Below are 20,348 nucleotides of genomic sequence, written 5' to 3' on the forward strand. Positions count from 1 at the left end.
AATTTTAAATTATATAATTATTTTTAAAACACTCCTCCAGAGTTAGAGTAGTAGAGTACATCACACATCAAATATAGAAATACTAGTTTCATATAATATATATGGTAATTAATTCAAATAATATATAAATAATAATAATAATAATAATATAATAACAATAGTCAGTCAGTCACAAGTCAGAAAGTGTAATAGTAATATTATTAGTATTGGAGACAAATAACGACGACGACAACCACAGCGACAACGATGTTCATAGTCATAGTTTATAGTTTATAATAATAGTTCATGTGTTAATAATTATAGTATATAGAGGTTGAAGTTATTTTGTAACCATATATCTCATCTCACCTCATTGTTGTATGGTTAGAAACGAATGCATCATCTTGGTGACATTCGAATTGTAGTTGAAACTCAGATCCACAATCATTCTTTGACAAATATGGTCAAAACTCAGAGTCATTTCGCGAAAAATATGACATGTCATGTTGACAACTGAGCAGTAATTTTGGCACCAGACGTTACATTTCCATCAAAAAACAATTTGTCCAACCACCGTTTGGTCCTTCCTTTTCTCTCTTGTTCTTACTACTTAAACAAAAAGACATATATATGAATATAATTTTTTTGAAAACAAATATATATTTATACTTTTGTGTATTAATAATAATAATAATAATAATATTGTACCATATTAAATAATAATAATAATAATGATTATAAAAATAGAATAATTTTGGATTTGTAATATTACCCATAGTAACATATAATAATAATATATTAGAACTAGTCAGTATCATTCATTCATTCCATTCATTCATCATATTGTCTACGATAATGTAGATATTTTTACTTTTTCATTGGACTGTTGTAGTCAAATCAACAATACACCAACACACAATGTGACAAACACACAATTTTATTTTAAATCTCTAACGGAAACAAACATATCACCCCATTTCATCATTACATCGCTTCTACACTCAATACTAGCCATAGCGATCATCTTTCATCATCATTTGATATCGTTTATTCTAGAATTTTGTTGTTATTGTTGTTATTATTATTATTCATTTGACAACTTTAGTTTAGTTATGAAAAAAAACACTAACATTGATTATTTTTTTTAATCAAATTATAGGATTTTAATATATCAATACTATAGTTGAAATTTATTTAGTTTTTTATATATTTAGCTAAATATCAACAACAACAACAACTCTTTAATAATAATAACAATTTAATATACCAAAACTATAACTTATATATATATCAACACCAAATACTTTAATCATTATAATTATTACTATAGTTTAGTTAATTTTTTATTTTAATATTTTCATGAACATAATTAAATATAATTGGTTTAAAGACTTTTATCAATAATATTTACATCAATAATAATAATAATAATAACTTAAAATAATGGGAGTTCCACAACCAATAGAATTACAAGCTCAAACTGGCAACTTTAAATATTTTACACTTAAAGAAGAGATCAATTTGGATGAAAGTACAGAACAACTTGTAAAGGATGTTCCACAACTTTCAGTATGGGGATGGTTTCCACCAGTTCAAAACTATCTCAACAAAAAGATTCAAAAAAATAGCAACAATAGTGACAAGATTGGATTGAAAAAGTTTGAAAATGGAGGTCTCGACAAGACATTGGGATTCCGTGCCACCACCTCTGACATATTGGAGACCAATAGCAACAGTAGTGTAAGTGATGACGACATCACTCTCGATGGCATCAACAAACCTGGTTACCAAATCGAATTTCCATATCAGGTTAGCGGCGGTGCTGAATTTGATAACGTTTCTAGTAGTACTCAAAAATATCAAAAATCAAACGATAACACAGTCTATCCTTATTCTCCTGTCTACTCTGACATTACCTTTTCAATACTCGTAGGAGTTGTCTGTATATTTTCTATAACCTTTTCATTTTTAGTTGGTCCATTGGTATGTAAAAAAAATCAAAAAAGAAAGAAAAAGAGTATTATTATTTTTCTAACATCTATCTCTCTCATCTTTCTTTAGCCAATTATATTTGCGTTTTTTGTTTCGATTTTAGTAGTAACTTCATATGTATCTCTTTGTCTAGCACCAAGTAATAGATGGTATTTATATTCAATAACTGCCTGTGCAATCGGGTTGGGATTATGTATCCCATCGTTTTTCAATGCCACAGGACAAGTTGTATTGGGTATCGACCTTCACTTGTGGGACACTGACTTGTTCAGAGGAGATAAGACACTCATGGGTTGGGTTTTCCCTCTCGGTCAATTGGGTTTGTTTGTCCAAGACAGCAGTTGGTTTGGTCCTTCTTCATTTATTGGACGTCTCTCGACCGAAATCTTCCAAATCTCCTACATCTCTTATTATATTTGGGGCTACTTTATGGAGATTTACATTTTATACAAGCTTTGGAGAGCTTCATTGTCTAGCGACTTGGAAGAACGTAAAACAATCTCCTTGTGGGATCAAAGATTAAAAATGTTTATTTGTTCTTGGATTAGTACCTATTTTGTTTGTTTCTCAATTAATTTAATGTTTCCTGCTGAAAGTCCAAGAGTATTTTTACAAGTAAGTAGAAAGAAACAAATAGAGAGAGTAAAAAGCTTAAATTTAATGATTTAGTTATATTAATATTTTATTTATTTATTTATTTGTTTCTAGGGATATTATGATACAAAATTAGTTGGATTTGGATTTGCAGGATGGATTAGAGGTTTGATTGATCAAGGAGCAACTGGAAGTTTTGGTAGCTTCCCAAGTGGTCATATTGCCACTTCATGGGCCGTAGCTTTTGCATCATATAAGATCATTCCAACCTATGGATACGTATCTGCTACTGCCGCCTTTTTAATTACCATTGCCACAATGTATCTCCGTTACCATTATTTTGTTGACTTTTTGTGTGCAGTTCCCGTTGCCTTTGTTTGTGTAATGTATGGTGGTTTCTATTCTCTTGCTGATATTAGAAACGGTATTTCCAATATCTACCATGGCATTAAAAACAAAATCTCCTCCAAATCTAAAAACGATGATATAATAAATACTCTTTAAATAAAAGAAACATTATTATTATTATTTATTAAAAAAATATATATACAAAGTATTATTATTATTTTGTTTGTTATAATTTTTTGTTTGTTTCTCGGTTTGTCAAAACGTTGCGCTTGTACTGGTTATTAATCGATGAAGGTCTCGACCCAATTTTTGTCGACATTGGTTCTACAAGTTTTAGGACGATCAGAGTTCGTTGTGAGCTTGAGGGCATGATACCACTCTGGGGGTTCAAATATCTAGATTTTTGTCATCATTGGTTGGCGACAACTGTTTTTTTTGTGAACAATGCGCCCAATCAGAGCCTTTCAAGTTCTTTCCACCATTCAATTCCACAGTTTCGTTTAAGAACCATAGCCCTTCTTCACTACAATAAAAGGGACAACCCAAACTTTGTAGTCATTTCATTTAGTTGTAGTAGTAGTTATACATACAGATAAAACAAGTCAGTAAATATATATATTTCAATCTTTGTATTATCATCATGTTTTTTTTAAAATCAATTACAATTGTCATACATACCAACTTTCTTTTCACTCGTCTCTCCATCTTTTGTTCATCTTTCAATCTATTCATCTAAAATCTTGTTGTTCTAGTAGTAGGTGTGGTAATCGTTCGTCGGTTGATTGGTTAAAAAAGGGGTAGCATTGTGTCTGACACTGACGAATAGATGATCTATACATGTTCAAACAAACAATGACTTTCTCATAATTATCAACTTGCTTGTTATTCTTTATCTTTACCACCCCCCGTTGTCGCTTTTCTTCTCCTCGTATTACTTGTTCCTTTATCTGTATTAGTAGTTTGATTCAAACTAACTAAAAAAAAAAGGGTTTGCATCATGGTGCAAACTAATGCACCAACAACAGATATTATTTGTCAAATCGCATACTCGACGTTGTGGTTGGACACGGTTCCGATAGTGGTTATTATTATTATCCTATCCTATCTTCAATCAATTTCAGGTCAATTTTAAAATTGACTATTATTATTTATTATAATCTTTAATTTGTCTCTTCTCCTCTCCTCTCCTCTCCTCTGCCTATAAATAATGATAAATCTCACTCTCTTGGAAATTATAATTATTTGTAAATAGAACAACATTTTAATTAAAATCAACAATAATATAAACACAAAACTTGTTTGTATTCTCTTTATTTATCCAAAATCCCCCTTAATTATTGGTATCGTACCGATTTTTTTATCACAACCACATTGTTTCAATTTCATAGTGATCATTGTAATATCACTCTTCACACCACCACCACACGCACACATACACACATACACACCATTCGAATCACAGACAGAAAACATCAATAGATTTGCAGCATCCCGCTTTGTGTGTCTCTTTTGAACATAACATATTATTATTTTTTTTTCTTTGTATTCCACAACAACAACTCCAAATAATAATAATAATATATCATTTTTATCATCTTTGTTGTCTTTGACCATTTTTAAAATAATATTCTATTTATATCCCTAACATTTAAATCATTCATTTTCTTGTTTCCTTTTATAGATAAAAAAAATGAAGAGACTATTTAATCTTTTCATTGGCATTAGTATTGCTCTATTTGCCATTGCATTTTATACCGAGGTTTCAGTTGCCTTGTCACCATTATCATTAAGAGACATTAGTGTTGGGGAATCTGACAAGCATATTCACTCTCACCACTATCTCAAAGAAGCCAAACCAACCGTTTTCAACCACAAGAGAACCGTCTCTATTAATCATCCAGAATATGCCAAAAATGTTCGCAAACCAGCCAACTCTGACAAATTCCTCAAGGAACGTGATTCCTTTGTTGATAGATTAATGTCAAAGATGTCAATCACTGAAAAGATTGGTCAAATGACTCAAGTAAATAGAATAGAAAAAAATAGAATCCAATCAGTCATCCATTTCTAACTCTTTTTCTTTTTCTTTTTTCTATTTCTTTCCAGTTGGATATTACTACATTGACAACCATTCCAGGCACAATTGATATTAATGCCACTACATTGGAATACATTTGTAAGACCTTTTATGTTGGTTCTTTCCTCAATTCTCCAGTATCTGGTGGTGTTGTTGGTAACGATATCTACACCATCAACAGTACTACTTGGATGAGCATGATTCAAACCATCCAAGAAGCTACCATTGCTGCCTCTCCAAACAAAATTCCAATGATTTATGGTTTAGATTCAATTCATGGTGCCAATTATATTCATGAAGCTACTCTTTTCCCACAAGTAAATATAGAAAAAAAAAGAAAAAAATAGAGAAATAGAATAATTTAATATTAATTCCTTTTTTTTTTAGGGAACAGGTATGGGAGCTACTTTTAATCCAGATATTGCTCATGCTGGTGGTGAAATTAGTGCCAAGGACACTTCATCAGTAGGTATTCCATGGATTTTTGCACCAGTTTTGGGTATTGGAGTGCAACCATTATGGCCACGTATCTATGAAACCTTTGGAGAAGATCCATTGGTTGCTGCTGTTATGGGTGCCGCCACTGTCGCCGGTTTACAAGGAGACAACAATCCATTTACCAGTTCGATCAAGCCACCCTCTGTCGTTGCCACTGCCAAGCATTTCTTTGGTTACTCTGATCCAGCCTCTGGCAAGGATCGTACTCCAGCTTGGATTCCAGAACGTATGTTGCGTCGTTACTTCCTCCCCTCTTTTGCCGCCGCCATTGGTGATGCCGGTGCCGGTACAGTCATGATCAACAGTGGTGAAGTCAATGGTATCCCAATGCACGCCGACAAAAAGTACTTGAACGACGTCCTCCGTAACGAACTCACCTTTGAAGGTGTTGCCGTCACTGATTGGGAAGATATCGAAAAGTTGGTCTATTTCCATCACGTCGCTGCCGATGAGCCAGAAGCCATCTTGATGGCACTCGACGCCGGTGTCGATATGTCTATGGTGCCATTGGACTACTCTTTCCCAATCATTCTCAAGCAACTCGTCGATGAAGGTCGTGTCGAGGAATCCCGTCTCGACGTCTCTGTTCGTCGTATCCTCAACCTCAAGTATGCCCTCGGTCTCTTTACCAACCCATACCCCAACCCACAAAACCCATACCTCGGCACCATCGGTTGCTTTGAAGATCGTCAAGTCGCCATGGATGCTGTCGGTGAGTCTGTCACCCTCCTCCAAAACAAAAACAACGTCCTCCCACTCGACCCATCCAAGATTAGCAATATCCTCCTCACCGGTCCATCTGTCGACTCGCTCCGTAACCAAAATGGTGGTTGGTCCATCCACTGGCAAGGTGCCGTCAACGACGCCGAAATCCCTTACGGTTCCACCATTTTGGACGGTGTCTTGAACTACTTTAACGGCTCGCAATCCTCTGTCACTTACCAACCAGGCACCCAAGTCGGTGTCTTGAACCAAACCATGATTGACCAAGCTGTCGCTGCCGCCGTCCACGCCGACGCTGTCATTATCGCACTCGGTGAATTGCCAGAAGCCGAAACACCAGGAGACATTAGCGACCTCGAGATTGACATTGCTCAATCGACCTTGTTGCAAGCTATCCGTGCCGCCACTACCGCACCCATCATCCTCGTCATCATCGAAGCCCGTCCACGTGTATTCGATCCACTCTTGATTGCCCAAATCGATGCTGTCCTCATGGCCTACCTTCCAGGCAGTGACGGTGGTCAACCCATCGCCGACATTATCTTTGGCAAGATCAACCCATCCGGTAGACTTCCACTCACCTATCCAGCCTTTACCGGCGACATTGGTGTTCCCTACTACCACAAGTACTCGGTGAACGGTGTCACTGCCCCACTCTTTGAGTTTGGAACCGGTCTCTCTTACACCAACTTTACCTACACTGACATTTGCTCCAACGCCACTGCCATCGGAGGTGCCAACTACACTGCCCAAATCGGAGACTATGTCTCCATCTCGATCAACGTCACCAACATTGGTCAAGTTGAAGGCAAGGACTCTGTCTTGCTCTATCTCTCCGACTTGTACGCCCAAGTCACCCCGGAAGTCAAGATGCTCCGTTCTTTTACAAAGGTCGACCTCGTTCCACAACAATCGGTTCAAGTCGAATTTGTCCTCCAACCATATGACTTTTCCTTTATCGGTATCGACAATACCGCCGTCATTGAATCTGGTCAATTTGTTATTGCTATTGGTGATCAACAAATTTGGTTAAATTTACTCTAAACCAAGTTCTTAAACAACATATTTCAGGTAATAGGGTATAAAGAGAAACCTATTTTTCAACAAACATTTTAAAACAAAATTATCTCTATATATTTAATTTTGATTATATATAAACATACATACATACATACATACATAAACCTTAAAAATAAAACCTAATAATAACAAACAAAAACAAATTTAGCATTCCCCTTTTTTTGTCTTTAGTTTGGGATCTCTCGCACCACTAAAAAAAAAAGACATATTTTTATTATAGTTTTTAAAAAAATCATTCACCTTTATGATTAAAATTAAAATGAATAAAGAGGGGGTACTATTTCTACGAACATTAGTTTACTTACACTTTACATTATTATCATCATTTCAAAGTTTATTGTTATTTATCAAAGATTAATATTTATATTTATTTATTTCAATTCTATCCGTACAAATTTTTATATATATAAATTTTATTTTTTTATTTATTTATTTTAAAAGAACAAGAGAAAGATGGCAAAATCAGCAGCCAAGAAAAAGACAACCAAGGAGAAGGAAATAGAATCAACTCCTCCAACTCCTCCAACTACTACTACAACAACAACAGAGGTACCAAAAAAGGCTGTTAAAAAGACACCAAAGGTAGCGGACACAAAAGGGGAAACAAACAAGACTCCCAAAAAAAGTAAGATCAAGTACACATCATTCTCTAGCTATATTCATAAAGTATTCAAACAGGTGGTGGCACCAGACAGAAAGAATGAAAAGAAGTATAGTATGTCATCAAAATCTATGGAGGTAATGAATTCATTTGTATTGGATACATTTGAAAGGTTGGCCACTGAAGCAGCCAGTCTGGTTAGAAAGACTAAAAGACAAACTTTAGCTTCTCGTGACATTCAAGTCGCAACACGTATTATCCTTTCTGGAGAATTGGCAAAACATGCAATTGTGCAGGGAATGGCTGCTGTCAATAAATTAAACTCTGATAAAAAACCAAGATCCTAAACTACTCCATCCAAATCCATCAAATCCGTCTTCAATCCATTCAATCCAATTATTAGATCAAAATAATATTATTATTACCTATCAACAAATTGTAAATAAATGAATAAATATATATATATTCACTATTGTATTTGATCTAATCAATCAATCAATTTAAATTAAAAAAAAAAAAAAAGAAACAAAAAATAAAATAATTATTTGTTGGTTTTGTTTGTTGTCTTTTAATTTTTATTTGTTTATTATTGACAGAGGTAATAATTTAATTTAATTTAATGGTATTGGTTATTGATATAAAAATTGTTATAATTATTATTATTAATTCATTTAATTGATTACTTTTTGTTTTGTTTAATTTTTTCCAATTCTTTTTGGGCGTCTGCTCGAACGTTTGATGTTGGTGGACTGGTGAGAGAGGCCTTTAAATCCTTGGATGCGCTTCTGTTGGTTAACTTGTCCTTGGACATGAGACTTGTAAAGAAATTGGCGAGAACTGCCTTTTCGGCACTTGGAGCTGCTCCAGTGGCAGCAGTCGATGGTGACGATGTCGACGACGATGATGTGCTAGTGGTACTCGAACGCAAATTGGGTGGCGATGATGTTTCAACCACCTTTGGTGTCTCTGGTGTATTGCCATCTGATCCTGCTCCAGCTGGATTACTTGATTTACTTTGCATTGGTGATTCTTGATCCAATGAATTCTTAATTTTGTTTAAAAATTCCTAAACAAAAAAAAAGATTAAAAAAAATTAATTAAATGTTTGTTCCATCCATCCTTTTTATCATTATGATTTCATCCATAGTTACTTGATCATCTTCTGCCAATACTGCTGATGCTTGATTCATTTCTCTTCTTTTTATAATACTTGGCTTTTTTACAACATTTTCATACAACTCTTCAACGTCACGACAAACTTTTTGATTGTCGAAATCGAGTGTGATCTTGGCAAGAGTGTCCCAACCAGATGGCACGAATATTTGGTCCTTTTCCAAAAGTTGTGTTCTACTCTTTAATTCAAATCCAAATAAAATATTTTCAATATATTCCAAAGCAACATCGCAATTAATCTCTTTTCTTGCTGATGTATAAATTAATCCTGCTCCATCTAAATAAATAGAAATAATCATTTAATTTAATTAATTTCTTTCCTTTCTTTCCTTTTCTCTTTCGCTTATTCTTTCTACTATCGATATTTACATTGTAAACATATTCTTCTAAGATATTGTTGAATATAATCGAATAAATCATCTTTGAAAGAAAAGTCCTTTTCCAACATGACAACTGAATCACTCTTGCAACAAACAACCAAAATTGGTACGCCAAGATTCTTTGTTAAAATATTTTCTCCCAATGGTGGTAATACCTATCAAAATGAATGAATGAATGAATCAATAGTTTAGGGTTATTAATTCTCTTATAGTCTTGATTATCAATATATATATATATAACATACACTTGTATCTTCAATGGTAGAGTTGATTTTTCTTTTCTTTTTCTTTTGAGCATTTGAAAGTAATGGATTATTATTATTGTTGTTGGTAGTATTAGCAGCAGCAGCGGTTAAAGATTGTGATGGTTCAACATAATCATGCCATTTAATCAAAAGTTTATCTTGGAGTGATCCAAAGAGACCTTTGTTGTTTGATGATGTGGCAATGGTTTTGATGTGTTCCTCCAAGATGTGTAACCATCGTTTGAGTGAATCGACAATATTCCATGGTTGTGAAAAGTCCAATGTAATGACAACCATAGAGTTGGCAATATTATCGCTATTTAGTGCAAATTTGAGAAGTTCATTGTGTTCAGTCTCACCTTCCAATGTCCAAAAGTTGGTTCGAGCAATAGGATCTTCGCTACTATCATCTTCAAATACATCTGTAAACGTATAACTCAATGCAATTCCTTTTGCTTTTTCTACATCCGATATTGGTTGAAACTTTGAAAGTAATGATGATGATCCTGAAGTTCTATCTCCTAATAATAAGTAATATTAATAAAAAGAAAAGTAAGTATCACAGGTGGTATAAGAATATCTATCTATCCTATCCTATCTATATATATATCTCACACATACCCATCATAACAACATTCTTTGTTTCAAAGTAGTTTGTCTTGTTGGCAGACTCTCGCAAGATATTGCCCCAAATATCTTCTTCTTCATCTTGTTGGTGTGACATGATTGATGATGATGATGATGATTACTATATATTGTTATCTTTCTACTTCTTCTCTTTAATCAATCACTTCACGAGTACAAAGAAAATTAATGTTTAATGTAATAAGATTGTGACTCTTCTTTCTCTCTTGCAACTTCAAACAAAAATTGATTTTTTTGAATAAAAAAGCGCACTTTGATAAACAGTTCAAGTAATACAGAGTATTGATGTGTTTGTTATCTCTACAGCATTCAAAGAGATAATAATAATCACCATTAGATATAGATATACAAAATAGTATTTCTACTTCTTTTAGAATATTTTCAATCCAATCAATACATTATTTGACTCAAATAGACTTGAAATTTTAGATTATCCAACCCTTACCCATTTGTTTGTTTGTTGGAGGTTTCACCGTCGTCGTGATCATCATCGCCACTCTTGGGTTGATAGGACGAGGATGTTAACTATAATAGTCAATTTATAATGATTGAACACTTTGGAAGTCGAGTAAAGTTCCCATAGATTGATTGATCGATGAATTCGGAAACCTTTCCATCTTTTAATCTAATCAAAACAAATTGATTTATAAATATACTCTGTTTGTATCTTGCCAACCTAGGAGGGTATATAAAATTAAAGCTTGACAGCCGATTACTCCCAAAAATTTAAACCCCCCATATTCCCCTCCCTCCCTGGTCTGAAAACATTAATTACTTTTTTTTACAACGACAGTAAAAGTTAAAGAAAGTCATAGTATTGTAAATTATATATATATATATTATTATTATTATTATTATTATCAAGTAATATTATTTATTGTCATTATCATATCAAGTATTAGTATTAGTATCAAGTATTAGTATTATAGTTAGTTATATATTCATGTCACAATGACCACGTCAACAATCGATGATATAGATATTGATACAGACGATACTTTTGGTAATGCGACTGCCACTGCTATCACCAACAATAGTAATGTACAAAAGGATAGTACTGTTAGTAAAGTAGACTCTACTGCTGCTGCTACTACTACTGCTACTACTAATGGTGAACAGTGTAATGGGAACCACAAGGATGATGAAACCACCATAACAACAACAACAACAATGGTCCAAAAAGAGGTTGTTACAACCACAAAATCATCAGCTTCCATTCAAATTGAACAAAACATTTGTAGTACTAGACAAACACTTCACAGTTATCATCCTATCGATGAAAGCATAGCAAATAACATTCATCTAAATATGCCAATGATGCCTTCAATGGAAGTAACTAAAGAACAACAACAACAACAACAACAACAACAACAACAACAACAACAACAACAACAAAAATCAAACATTGAAATAACAAGTACAACAACAAAGAAGAAAAACAAAGGCTCATCTACAAGTTTGAGTGCTCCAAACAGTCCAGTAAGAAAAGGATTATCACCAAATCTATTTGGAAGTAGTCCCAATCTATCTGAACTGTCATTACAACAATCATCTTCTCCCACGACTGATGAATCCTCAAAGTTACTCATTGAACAAAAAGAAAAGGAAAAGGAAACTAGTACCAGTTGGTTTGGTTCATTTAAGAATTCAATCTCTAGTTTTAATACAAAAGTTAAACAACTATTTATTTCTTCTGAAACGTATGTAAAGAGATATATATTTATATCACATACATAGATTGACATTATTTATTATATTATTATTCAAGGGAAGAAGCATTTGATCATATAAATGCATTATTTACAGAATTCTTTAAAGATGTTAAATACTCTAAAATGGATTTATTCATGGGTTTATTATTATTGGATAGTATGTAATTTAAATTAAATTAAGTCATTGATACAATGGATGATTATTTATTAATCTCCTTTTCATTTTCTTTCTTTTCCTTTTTTAGGTTATTATAAAAATGCACATGTTGTTAGTGATGAAAAAGTAGAGGATAAAGATTTCATTAGAACGGCAGCACATTATATGAAGTTTGCCAATGCAAGTTTTGGATCAAAATATGTATACTCTTATAAATATACAACTGGAGCAACTGGATTTATAAAGGGTGTTGCTGGTACTGATAGTCTCAACTTAAAGTCATTGTGTGATTATACAGGCGTTAAAAGAGAGGATATCATAAGTTATCGATTCACTAGCACCAACTTTGATCCCGGACACTATATTGCAATCGACCATAATCACGAATCGATTGTATTCTCTATTCGTGGTACATTCCATCCACGTGACGTACTCACTGATTTGGTTGCTACCAATGCACCGTTTTTAGATGGATTTGCTCATACTGGTATCTTGAGATCTGCTCAAAACAAGTTAAATGAGTTGGGATCTCTCATTGCAGAGACCTCTGAAAAACATCCAACCTATAAAGTCATTGTAGTTGGTCATAGTCTTGGTGGTGGTACTGCTTGTTTATTTACTTTACTTTTTAATGAAGGTAAAAAAACAACAAAGAATAAGACATGGATAATATTTATAACAAACAAGATATTAATATTCTATTCTATTTTATTTTATTTATTTAATTATTTTTTAGCATATCCAAAAGTACCAATACATTGTTATGCATTTGCACCACCATGTGTAACTTCATTAGAGATTGCATTGTCGAGAAAAGCCAAGGATTTGATTACAACGTTTATTCTCAACAATGATATTATTCCACGTCTTAGTTATCAGTCACTGGATCATTTGAAAGCACTCATTCACACCATGTTGGACAACAACACCAATTTCGTACAGAGATCATTCCATATATTGACGGCTGGCAATAATCTTGGCGACGAGCTGACCAACAAGATTGCCGGTTATCTAAAGGTGAGTCGAGAGGTTAAAGTAGACTATTCAAACCGTCCAACCATTTCCACCACCACCATGTTGCCACCAGGCTCCATCTACCGAATGTACAAACTATCGACGATGCACAAAGACTATATCATGGAACTATCCAACCCTTCATTGTTTAACGAGATTATCATCTCTGGAACAATCCTTTCCGATCATCTCCCAGACAACTATGAAATGGCATTCAATTCATGTATAAAAACTCTCAACGATATCACTCCAAACTCTGTCGTTGAAGTATTAAATGATTTTGTTCAAATTGATGATTATACAGATACTGTAGACACCAACAATAATAATAATAATAGTAATGACGCAACTACAACCACTATAACTACAACTACTACAAAGACTATAATAACTGAATCAAAGGATGAAGATGGTGCAAGTAAAGAGAATGAAATAGAAGGAGGAGAACAACAACAACAAGGGGAACAAGAAGACAAGAATAATAATCTTGTTGTAAGCAGAGAAACTGATATTGTTCAAGAGATTACAACAAGAGTTCTTTTTTAAAATAACCCAAATCCAAATCCAATTACGCTAAAGGAGTCTAGATTATGAATCCAACAAAGTATCACTATCCACTTAAATTATTAATTAATAAAACCAATAATGTACATCATCATTTAACTGATCCCCATGCAAGGTCCAAACATCATAAAGTGTGTTGTAGATCATCCATCTTGTTTTGGTTGTTTTCTATTTTTGTTTGTATTCTTGATATTTATTCGTTTGTTGTGTCGTGTTCTTTGTATATTTATAGAGTCTATCTATCGTCGTAGAAGTAGTTTGATTTAAACCTTTTTCAATAATAAATAAATACGAGAATCCAATTCCAAACCAGGTAAATATCTTGGATCACCTTGAAGTAACATTAATAATCCACCAAATGATGCAAAAATAGAACTATCAAGAACAAAAGGTTTAGTTATGATTAGTAAAAATGGGTATATATATACAGAGATATATTTATATAACTATCATATCTCCTCTCAGAATCGTTGTTGTTATCTACATACACTTTTGAAGAAACCTCCTTTTGATATTTAAAGATCTTTCCATACATGACATAATCGTATTTATCGGCCAAAGATGGTTTGTTGCTATCGAATGCTACTTGCTCCAATGAACCATCAAGACTGAGTGATGATGCTAGAACAAGTTTAAACTTTTCATGTCCCAATTGATATATATGAGTTGCGAGATCTAAATGAAGGTCCATTTCATAACTTTCACTTTGACAAACATATCTTGATACTGTATATTACAGTAGTAGAATAGAAATAGATGATATTAGTTTTAAATTGATCGTCTATCTATTTTATCACTATGATAGATCAGGTCTGTTATAACCCTAACTCCTCCTCGTCGTTCTCTTCGTACCTCTATCGAATTTCTTTCCATCAGGATCAATATCCTTTACTTCAAAGTTATCTTCGAATAATATATTTGACATCTTCTCTCCTCCTATCTAACAATAGCTCGCGCTTCTAACTACTAACTACTACTGATCACAACCAAATTGAGACAAAGACGATTGTTTGGCTATGAATGAATGAATTTTTTTTTATTTTTATTATTTTTTCTCACCAACACTCTGTGTCAGAGTGTAGATCATTAAACTATAAGGGGGGTGAGCAAAGAAAGAGAAAGGTGTGATCAGATCAAAGCAGTACAGCAATATAGATAGATAGGATGATCAAACAATTCATTGGAAAGAACATCACAAAGATAGTGTCAAGTAACACAACATCTGCTGTAGTTGCAGGCAAAAGATCATTCTGTACTTATTACGATACCAAAGACAATCAACTTCCTTATGATACCACTCCCATCAAGATTGAAAAGGATAACCAAAATCATGTTGGCAAATATTTAGATTTATGTATGTTTATATATATAGTAGCAGTTAGTAGCAATTAGCAGTAAAGATAGTAATAGTAGTGATAAATGAATGAGTGAATGAATCGTCAACTAACATTCATCTCTCTCTCTCTCTCTTTCAACAACATGATGTATCTATCTATCTATCTAACTCTGTACAGACAACAAACATAAGAATCAAGTACCATTTTATAATAAGGATAGTGCTTTTACCCCGGGTGTTTGGGGTTTATATCCAAGAGTATCAGATGGTTCTTTTGTAGCTCCATCTGCTTCACTCGTTGGTAATGTATACCTTGGTTATGGTGCTTCTATTTGGTATGGTGCTGTTCTTAAAGGTAATTGAAATCACTTATAGTTATACATATGTTGATATTAATATTTTATATATTTTCTATTTCTAGCCGATGTTAATATTATTTATATTGGTACCTATGCAAATATTCAAGATGGTACTGTTATTCGTGAAGCTACACGTCCACTTTCATTGGACCATGATGGTAGCACTGTCGTTGGTCACTATACCACTATTGGACACAACTGTATACTCGAGTCTTGCACTGTCGAAGAGAACTGTCTCATTGGTATGGGATCTATTCTCGAGTCTGGATCATATGTCGAAGCCAACTCTATTCTAGGCGCCAACTCTATTCTTCCAAAGGGTGCTAGAGTTTTAACCGGTGAGTTGTGGGCTGGCAGACCAGCCAAGTTTGTTAGAAAACTAACGGAAGAGGAAATCATCAACATTCACAACCAAGCCGCTCAATACTATGACTACTCTGAAACTCACAACCAAGACTTGGGTCTTCACAACCCATCTAGTGTACATCTTGATGCTGAATCTCAAGGTGTTGAAGTTGGATACAAAGGTGAATATTACTTTACCGAAGAAGAAGAAAAACAATTATTAGTAAAGAATTAAAAACAATAATAGGATAAATGATGAGATGATTATCATTTAACAAACACACAGTAATAATAATAATAATAATAATAATAATAATAATAATAATAATAATAATAATAATAATAACAACAATCATAATCGTAATTAATCATTGTCATAATAATATATAAAAGAAAATTTTTCAAACACACCTATCCTAACCTAAATTTACAGTTGTCTTCTTTGGATTGCATCTGAACCACAAGTCCATCGATCTAATAATAATAATAATAATTAGATAATTGCATGTATGTGATTAAAGGTGGGAACTTTAATTTTGCGTGATTAATCACGCATTCTTGTTGGATTGCGACGGTTGTCGACACAACGCATTCATTCGAGTTTTGTTTGCAACGAGATTTTTTGTCCTTTTAAATTATCTTTTATTTAATACACCAAAACCCAACCACATCATCAAAAGACGTTGTTTAAAGTATATTAGTAGTAGTAGTTAGTTTATTTATATATATATAAAGAGAGAGGGAAAGAAGAAGAAAAAGAAGAAGAGATGGCAAGTTTTGAAAATGTACCAGGACAATTACAACGTCTCAATAATATAACTCAACAAATCAGACTTAAAAAAGCAACCATTGGATCACCATCTGATAGTGTACAATTTAGAGATCAATTAAAAACTGTATGTTACACACTATGTTGTTGTTGTTGTTGTCGTTGATGATGATGACTAATATTGATTCTATCTATCTTGAATCTTTTATAGTCGATAGAAGAAGGTAATAATATAATTCAATCTATAAAGACATTTTTGAATAAACAATTTGATAGAAATGATAGAACAAGAGTCAACAAGATCAAGAATGACTTTAAACGTTTGTCGGATGAATTTGAATCAGAGGCTACACAAATCATCAATTTGGAGTTGAGAAATGCAATTGGATCGGGTGGTAGATCAAGAGACCTTTCGGTTGGTGCTAGAGATCGTGGATCGTTTTCCAGTCGTATCCAATACAACAGCGAAAGAGATAGAGAACTGAGTAGAGGTGGAAAGAATCAAGTAAGCGATGTACAATTGGCACAGATGCAAATCCATCTCACCGATGCACAAGAAGTAGACGATTTAATATTGCAAGAGTACAACACCGAAGTAAAGAAATTGGTAGAGGATCTCCAAATCGTTCAAGAGATTACCAAAGATATTCATGCACTGACCGTTGAACAAGGTGAAATGTTACAAGTCGCCAATATACAGACAGAGAATGCTGCCAACGAGGTAAAGAGTGGCGTGCAAGAACAAGAACAAGCATACGGTTACAAAAAGAGTTATCGAAAGAAAATTATCATCTTGATCATCCTACTTATCATTCTTGCTGCCATCATTGTTGCAATCACTGTACCTTTAGTTAAAAAATAAACAATCAAATAATATATATAAGTAAATTGTTTAAACCAAGATAGATATTTTTTTATCTCTCACGATTTTTCAGAGGTGGGATGTCCCATGTCTCTTTCTTTGCAATTGTGAAAATTAGAGAATCTCCGAACCAACAACGAATTGAGGAGGGAGGGAGGGAGGGGGTGTCGACACCAAACGAGTGGTGGTATCCAAGGTTGAATTGAAGAAGAATCAATTTCACGTGCCCAGGACCAAGCAATCTTGTGTAAGATATTAAAAAATCAGACGTTGAGGTGAGAATGGGTCGGTCGTTTCGGTAATCATTTTATTGCACAATATTATAACAAATAATTACAATTGTTAATTCAAGTTGTTCATTTATCTTTATATTTATTTATCTATCAATTTCATACACACTATAAAAGAGAAGAAAGAAATAGAACAAAAGAAGAAGTTAGGAAAATCGATTGTCTACAACCACAACTTAAAAGTAATTCAACTAACCACCACTACACAACAAACCACACAATCACAATGCTACTATTACTATTGGTATCAAAATCATTCGTTTTGTGGTGTGAAACGAACCAATTCAGATATTAGGGGTAATATCATCATAGAGTGATTGATTGACCCCGACCGATCTATATATCTTTAAAATCATCATCATTCAGATCACAAAACGATTGTAAAAAAAAAAAAAGAGTTAAAAGACAAAGATGATAAATCTTTTCTTAATCTGAATATGTTGTCAGTTACATCATTTCATAAATCAACATTGATTTTATATTTATTAATTAAAATTATATATTTTTTAAAAAGTAGAAATAAAAACAAGGATATAAAAAGAAGGATATATAAAGATCAATGGATGAAAATAATATAGAGGGAGGAGGAACTGGAGGAGCAGGAGGAGGATCCATTGAATATGGTGGTGGTGGTGGATCAGTGGATGATTATGGTGGTTCATCAGCCGATGACAATGGTTTGGCAGTATATAATGGAGGATCTGTAATATATCACGACGAACAAGAAAATGATACAATTGGAATATTGACAAAAAATAGAATTGATGATAATAATAATAATGATCCAGATGATATTAGTTTAGATGGAGCTGATTTAAATACTACGCCTTTACCTATAATTGATGAAAAATCAAATACGACTACTACTACGATGAAGATGAAAAAGAAACAGAGTATCCTAAGTAAAGAATTTTGGAAAAAGAATTACAAGAAAATACTTGTATTATTTTTAATCATTAATCTTGGATTCCCTTTATATTTATCTTATAATATGCCAACTTCATTGGTTAAAATTATTGGTATGTAAAAAATAATCATAAATCATAATTTTATGAAAATAATACTTTACTTTACTTACATAGTTTTTTATGTTTATTTTGATAGATAATTTTTATCAAATTGATGCACAACAATATGGCAATTTATATAGTGCATACGCATTACCTAACGTATGCCATCATTTATTTATATAAATATACATACATACATATATACTTAGAGCTATTTTATCTCTCGCCATCTAGATTTTAATGGTATTTTTAGGTGGTATTTTAGTTGATTTGTTTGGACCAAATAAATGTAGTATAGCATTTATGGGTTTAATGACCATTTCAACCATTCTAGCTGGTATTTCGACAATCACTCCTACTCCTTCATTTGGATTGATTGTATTTTCTAGAGTACTTTTGGGAATTGGTGGAGAATCTTGTTTGGTTTGCATCAGTGCCTTGTTGTCAACATGGTTCAAAAGTGATGAAATGCCATTTGTAATGGGTATCGAATCGACATGGGTACAATTTGCAAGTCTCCTAGCATTTGGAATGTTACCATCTTTATATGAAGCTACCAATTTCCCATTTACCGTTTGGTTTTGTTCACTAGTTACCATTCTTGGTTTGTTTTTAAATATTATATTCCTTGTATTTCAAAAAAGATTAGATTTTAGTATGTACACACAAAATTAAAACTACTATACATATATATAATTCTTCAAAAAATTCAAACAACTATTTATACATATTTTTTAAAAAATAGGAAATAAATATGGTGAATTAAAAGATGAAGATGAATTGGAATCAAAAGATAAAAATGGAAATAGAATTAGATGGAGCAAATATTCAACAAGTAGAAGATATTGAATTGTCAGAAGTAGATTTAATATCATCACAAGACAATGCATCTAATGATACAATTAATTCAACAACAAAACAATCATCAATTAGAAAAATATTTAGTGAATTGAAAAAGGCTCTTTCATTGGTTAGAATGATTACACTTAGAATGTGGTTATTATTTTTCATTACCTTTTTTGGGTATAGTGCATTCTATGGTTTCGATATTATAGTAATCGATATGATTGTTGAAAAGTATAAATACGGTGACACTAAAGCTGCCATGATGATGGCGATTGAAACGTTTTTCACTGGATCGATGGGTCCAGTATTTGGATTCTTTGTAAAAAAGTTTGAAAAGAGATTGACTGCACAGGCAGTTGGTATCACAGTCATGGGTATTGGATTGGCCATCATGACAATCACTACGACCACCCCTCTACCTTGGGTACTGATTACAGGTCTTGGATACGGTCTAATGAACAATAGTATCATGTCATCGGTACCAGTGGTAGTTGACGAACAGGTGGTTGGTACTGCCTACGGATTGATTGGTACTAGTTACAACCTTGGTATCATCCTCTACCCCATTCTACTAGGTGCCACTAGACAATCAACAGGCAACTATACATTAGCAATGTGGATACTAGTACTCAGTTCAGTTCTAGCTCTAGTATTTGTTGGCATATTAAAATACTTTGATAAAAAAGAATTAAATGTAAATAAAAGATTAGATTCGAAATAATCACATACACATAAATATCGTGATTCGA

The 20,348-nt window shown here is 33.0% G+C and overlaps 8 protein-coding genes across 8 annotated transcripts, besides 1 other annotated feature; 6 read left to right on the forward strand and 2 right to left on the reverse strand.

The window, feature by feature from the left end:
- Positions 1–916: 916 nt before the first annotated feature.
- Positions 917–1,003: a sequence feature (Short protein (DFA_08756, EGG17757.1) was converted to a misc_feature.).
- Positions 1,004–1,422: 419 nt separating this feature from the next.
- On the forward strand, positions 1,423–3,069 carry DFA_08757 (phosphoesterase; the record flags this gene model as incomplete). Its single annotated transcript, XM_004356189.1, has 3 exons — positions 1,423–1,966; positions 2,075–2,586; positions 2,680–3,069. The coding sequence occupies 3 exons, from the start codon at positions 1,423–1,425 to the stop codon at positions 3,067–3,069; spliced, it is 1,446 nt and encodes a 481-aa protein (XP_004356242.1).
- A 1,534-nt stretch (positions 3,070–4,603) lies between these two features.
- Positions 4,604–7,255, forward strand: gluA (beta glucosidase; the record flags this gene model as incomplete). Its single annotated transcript, XM_004356190.1, has 3 exons — positions 4,604–4,936; positions 5,020–5,307; positions 5,378–7,255. The coding sequence occupies 3 exons, from the start codon at positions 4,604–4,606 to the stop codon at positions 7,253–7,255; spliced, it is 2,499 nt and encodes an 832-aa protein (XP_004356243.1).
- Positions 7,256–7,744: 489 nt separating this feature from the next.
- On the forward strand, positions 7,745–8,239 carry DFA_08759 (uncharacterized protein; the record flags this gene model as incomplete). Its single annotated transcript, XM_004356191.1, has 1 exon — positions 7,745–8,239. The coding sequence occupies one exon, from the start codon at positions 7,745–7,747 to the stop codon at positions 8,237–8,239; it is 495 nt and encodes a 164-aa protein (XP_004356244.1).
- A 332-nt stretch (positions 8,240–8,571) lies between these two features.
- On the reverse strand, positions 8,572–10,414 carry dync1li1 (dynein light intermediate chain; the record flags this gene model as incomplete). The annotated part of the gene is made up of 5 exons (XM_004356192.1): positions 8,572–8,958; positions 9,044–9,342; positions 9,435–9,600; positions 9,691–10,211; positions 10,312–10,414. 5 exons carry the CDS (start codon positions 10,412–10,414, stop codon positions 8,572–8,574), a joined length of 1,476 nt encoding a protein of 491 aa, XP_004356245.1.
- An 872-nt stretch (positions 10,415–11,286) lies between these two features.
- DFA_08761 (uncharacterized protein) lies at positions 11,287–13,764 on the forward strand (the record flags this gene model as incomplete). Its single annotated transcript, XM_004356193.1, has 4 exons — positions 11,287–12,035; positions 12,104–12,204; positions 12,293–12,841; positions 12,941–13,764. 4 exons carry the CDS (start codon positions 11,287–11,289, stop codon positions 13,762–13,764), a joined length of 2,223 nt encoding a protein of 740 aa, XP_004356246.1.
- Positions 13,765–13,950: 186 nt separating this feature from the next.
- Positions 13,951–14,707, reverse strand: rpb8 (RNA polymerase II core subunit; the record flags this gene model as incomplete). Its single annotated transcript, XM_004356194.1, has 4 exons — positions 13,951–14,051; positions 14,075–14,157; positions 14,271–14,508; positions 14,635–14,707. The coding sequence occupies 4 exons, from the start codon at positions 14,705–14,707 to the stop codon at positions 13,951–13,953; spliced, it is 495 nt and encodes a 164-aa protein (XP_004356247.1).
- Positions 14,708–14,970: 263 nt separating this feature from the next.
- DFA_08763 (hexapeptide repeat-containing protein) lies at positions 14,971–17,453 on the forward strand (the record flags this gene model as incomplete). Its single annotated transcript, XM_004356195.1, has 5 exons — positions 14,971–15,136; positions 15,297–15,473; positions 15,540–16,004; positions 16,558–16,718; positions 16,803–17,453. Coding segments are annotated over 5 exons (1,620 nt in total), but the record flags the coding sequence as incomplete, so codon positions are not given.
- An 849-nt stretch (positions 17,454–18,302) lies between these two features.
- On the forward strand, positions 18,303–20,320 carry DFA_08764 (uncharacterized protein; the record flags this gene model as incomplete). Its single annotated transcript, XM_004356196.1, is given in 4 exon segments — positions 18,303–18,762; positions 19,007–19,408; positions 19,499–19,573; positions 19,593–20,320. 4 exon segments carry the CDS (start codon positions 18,303–18,305, stop codon positions 20,318–20,320), a joined length of 1,665 nt encoding a protein of 554 aa, XP_004356249.1.
- Positions 20,321–20,348: the final 28 nt, after the last annotated feature.

The sequence above is a fragment of the Cavenderia fasciculata genome (assembly GCF_000203815.1).
Source record: "Cavenderia fasciculata unplaced genomic scaffold Scf_ET2XIPL01COFD4-5, whole genome shotgun sequence".
NCBI lineage: Eukaryota > Evosea > Eumycetozoa > Acytosteliales > Cavenderiaceae > Cavenderia > Cavenderia fasciculata.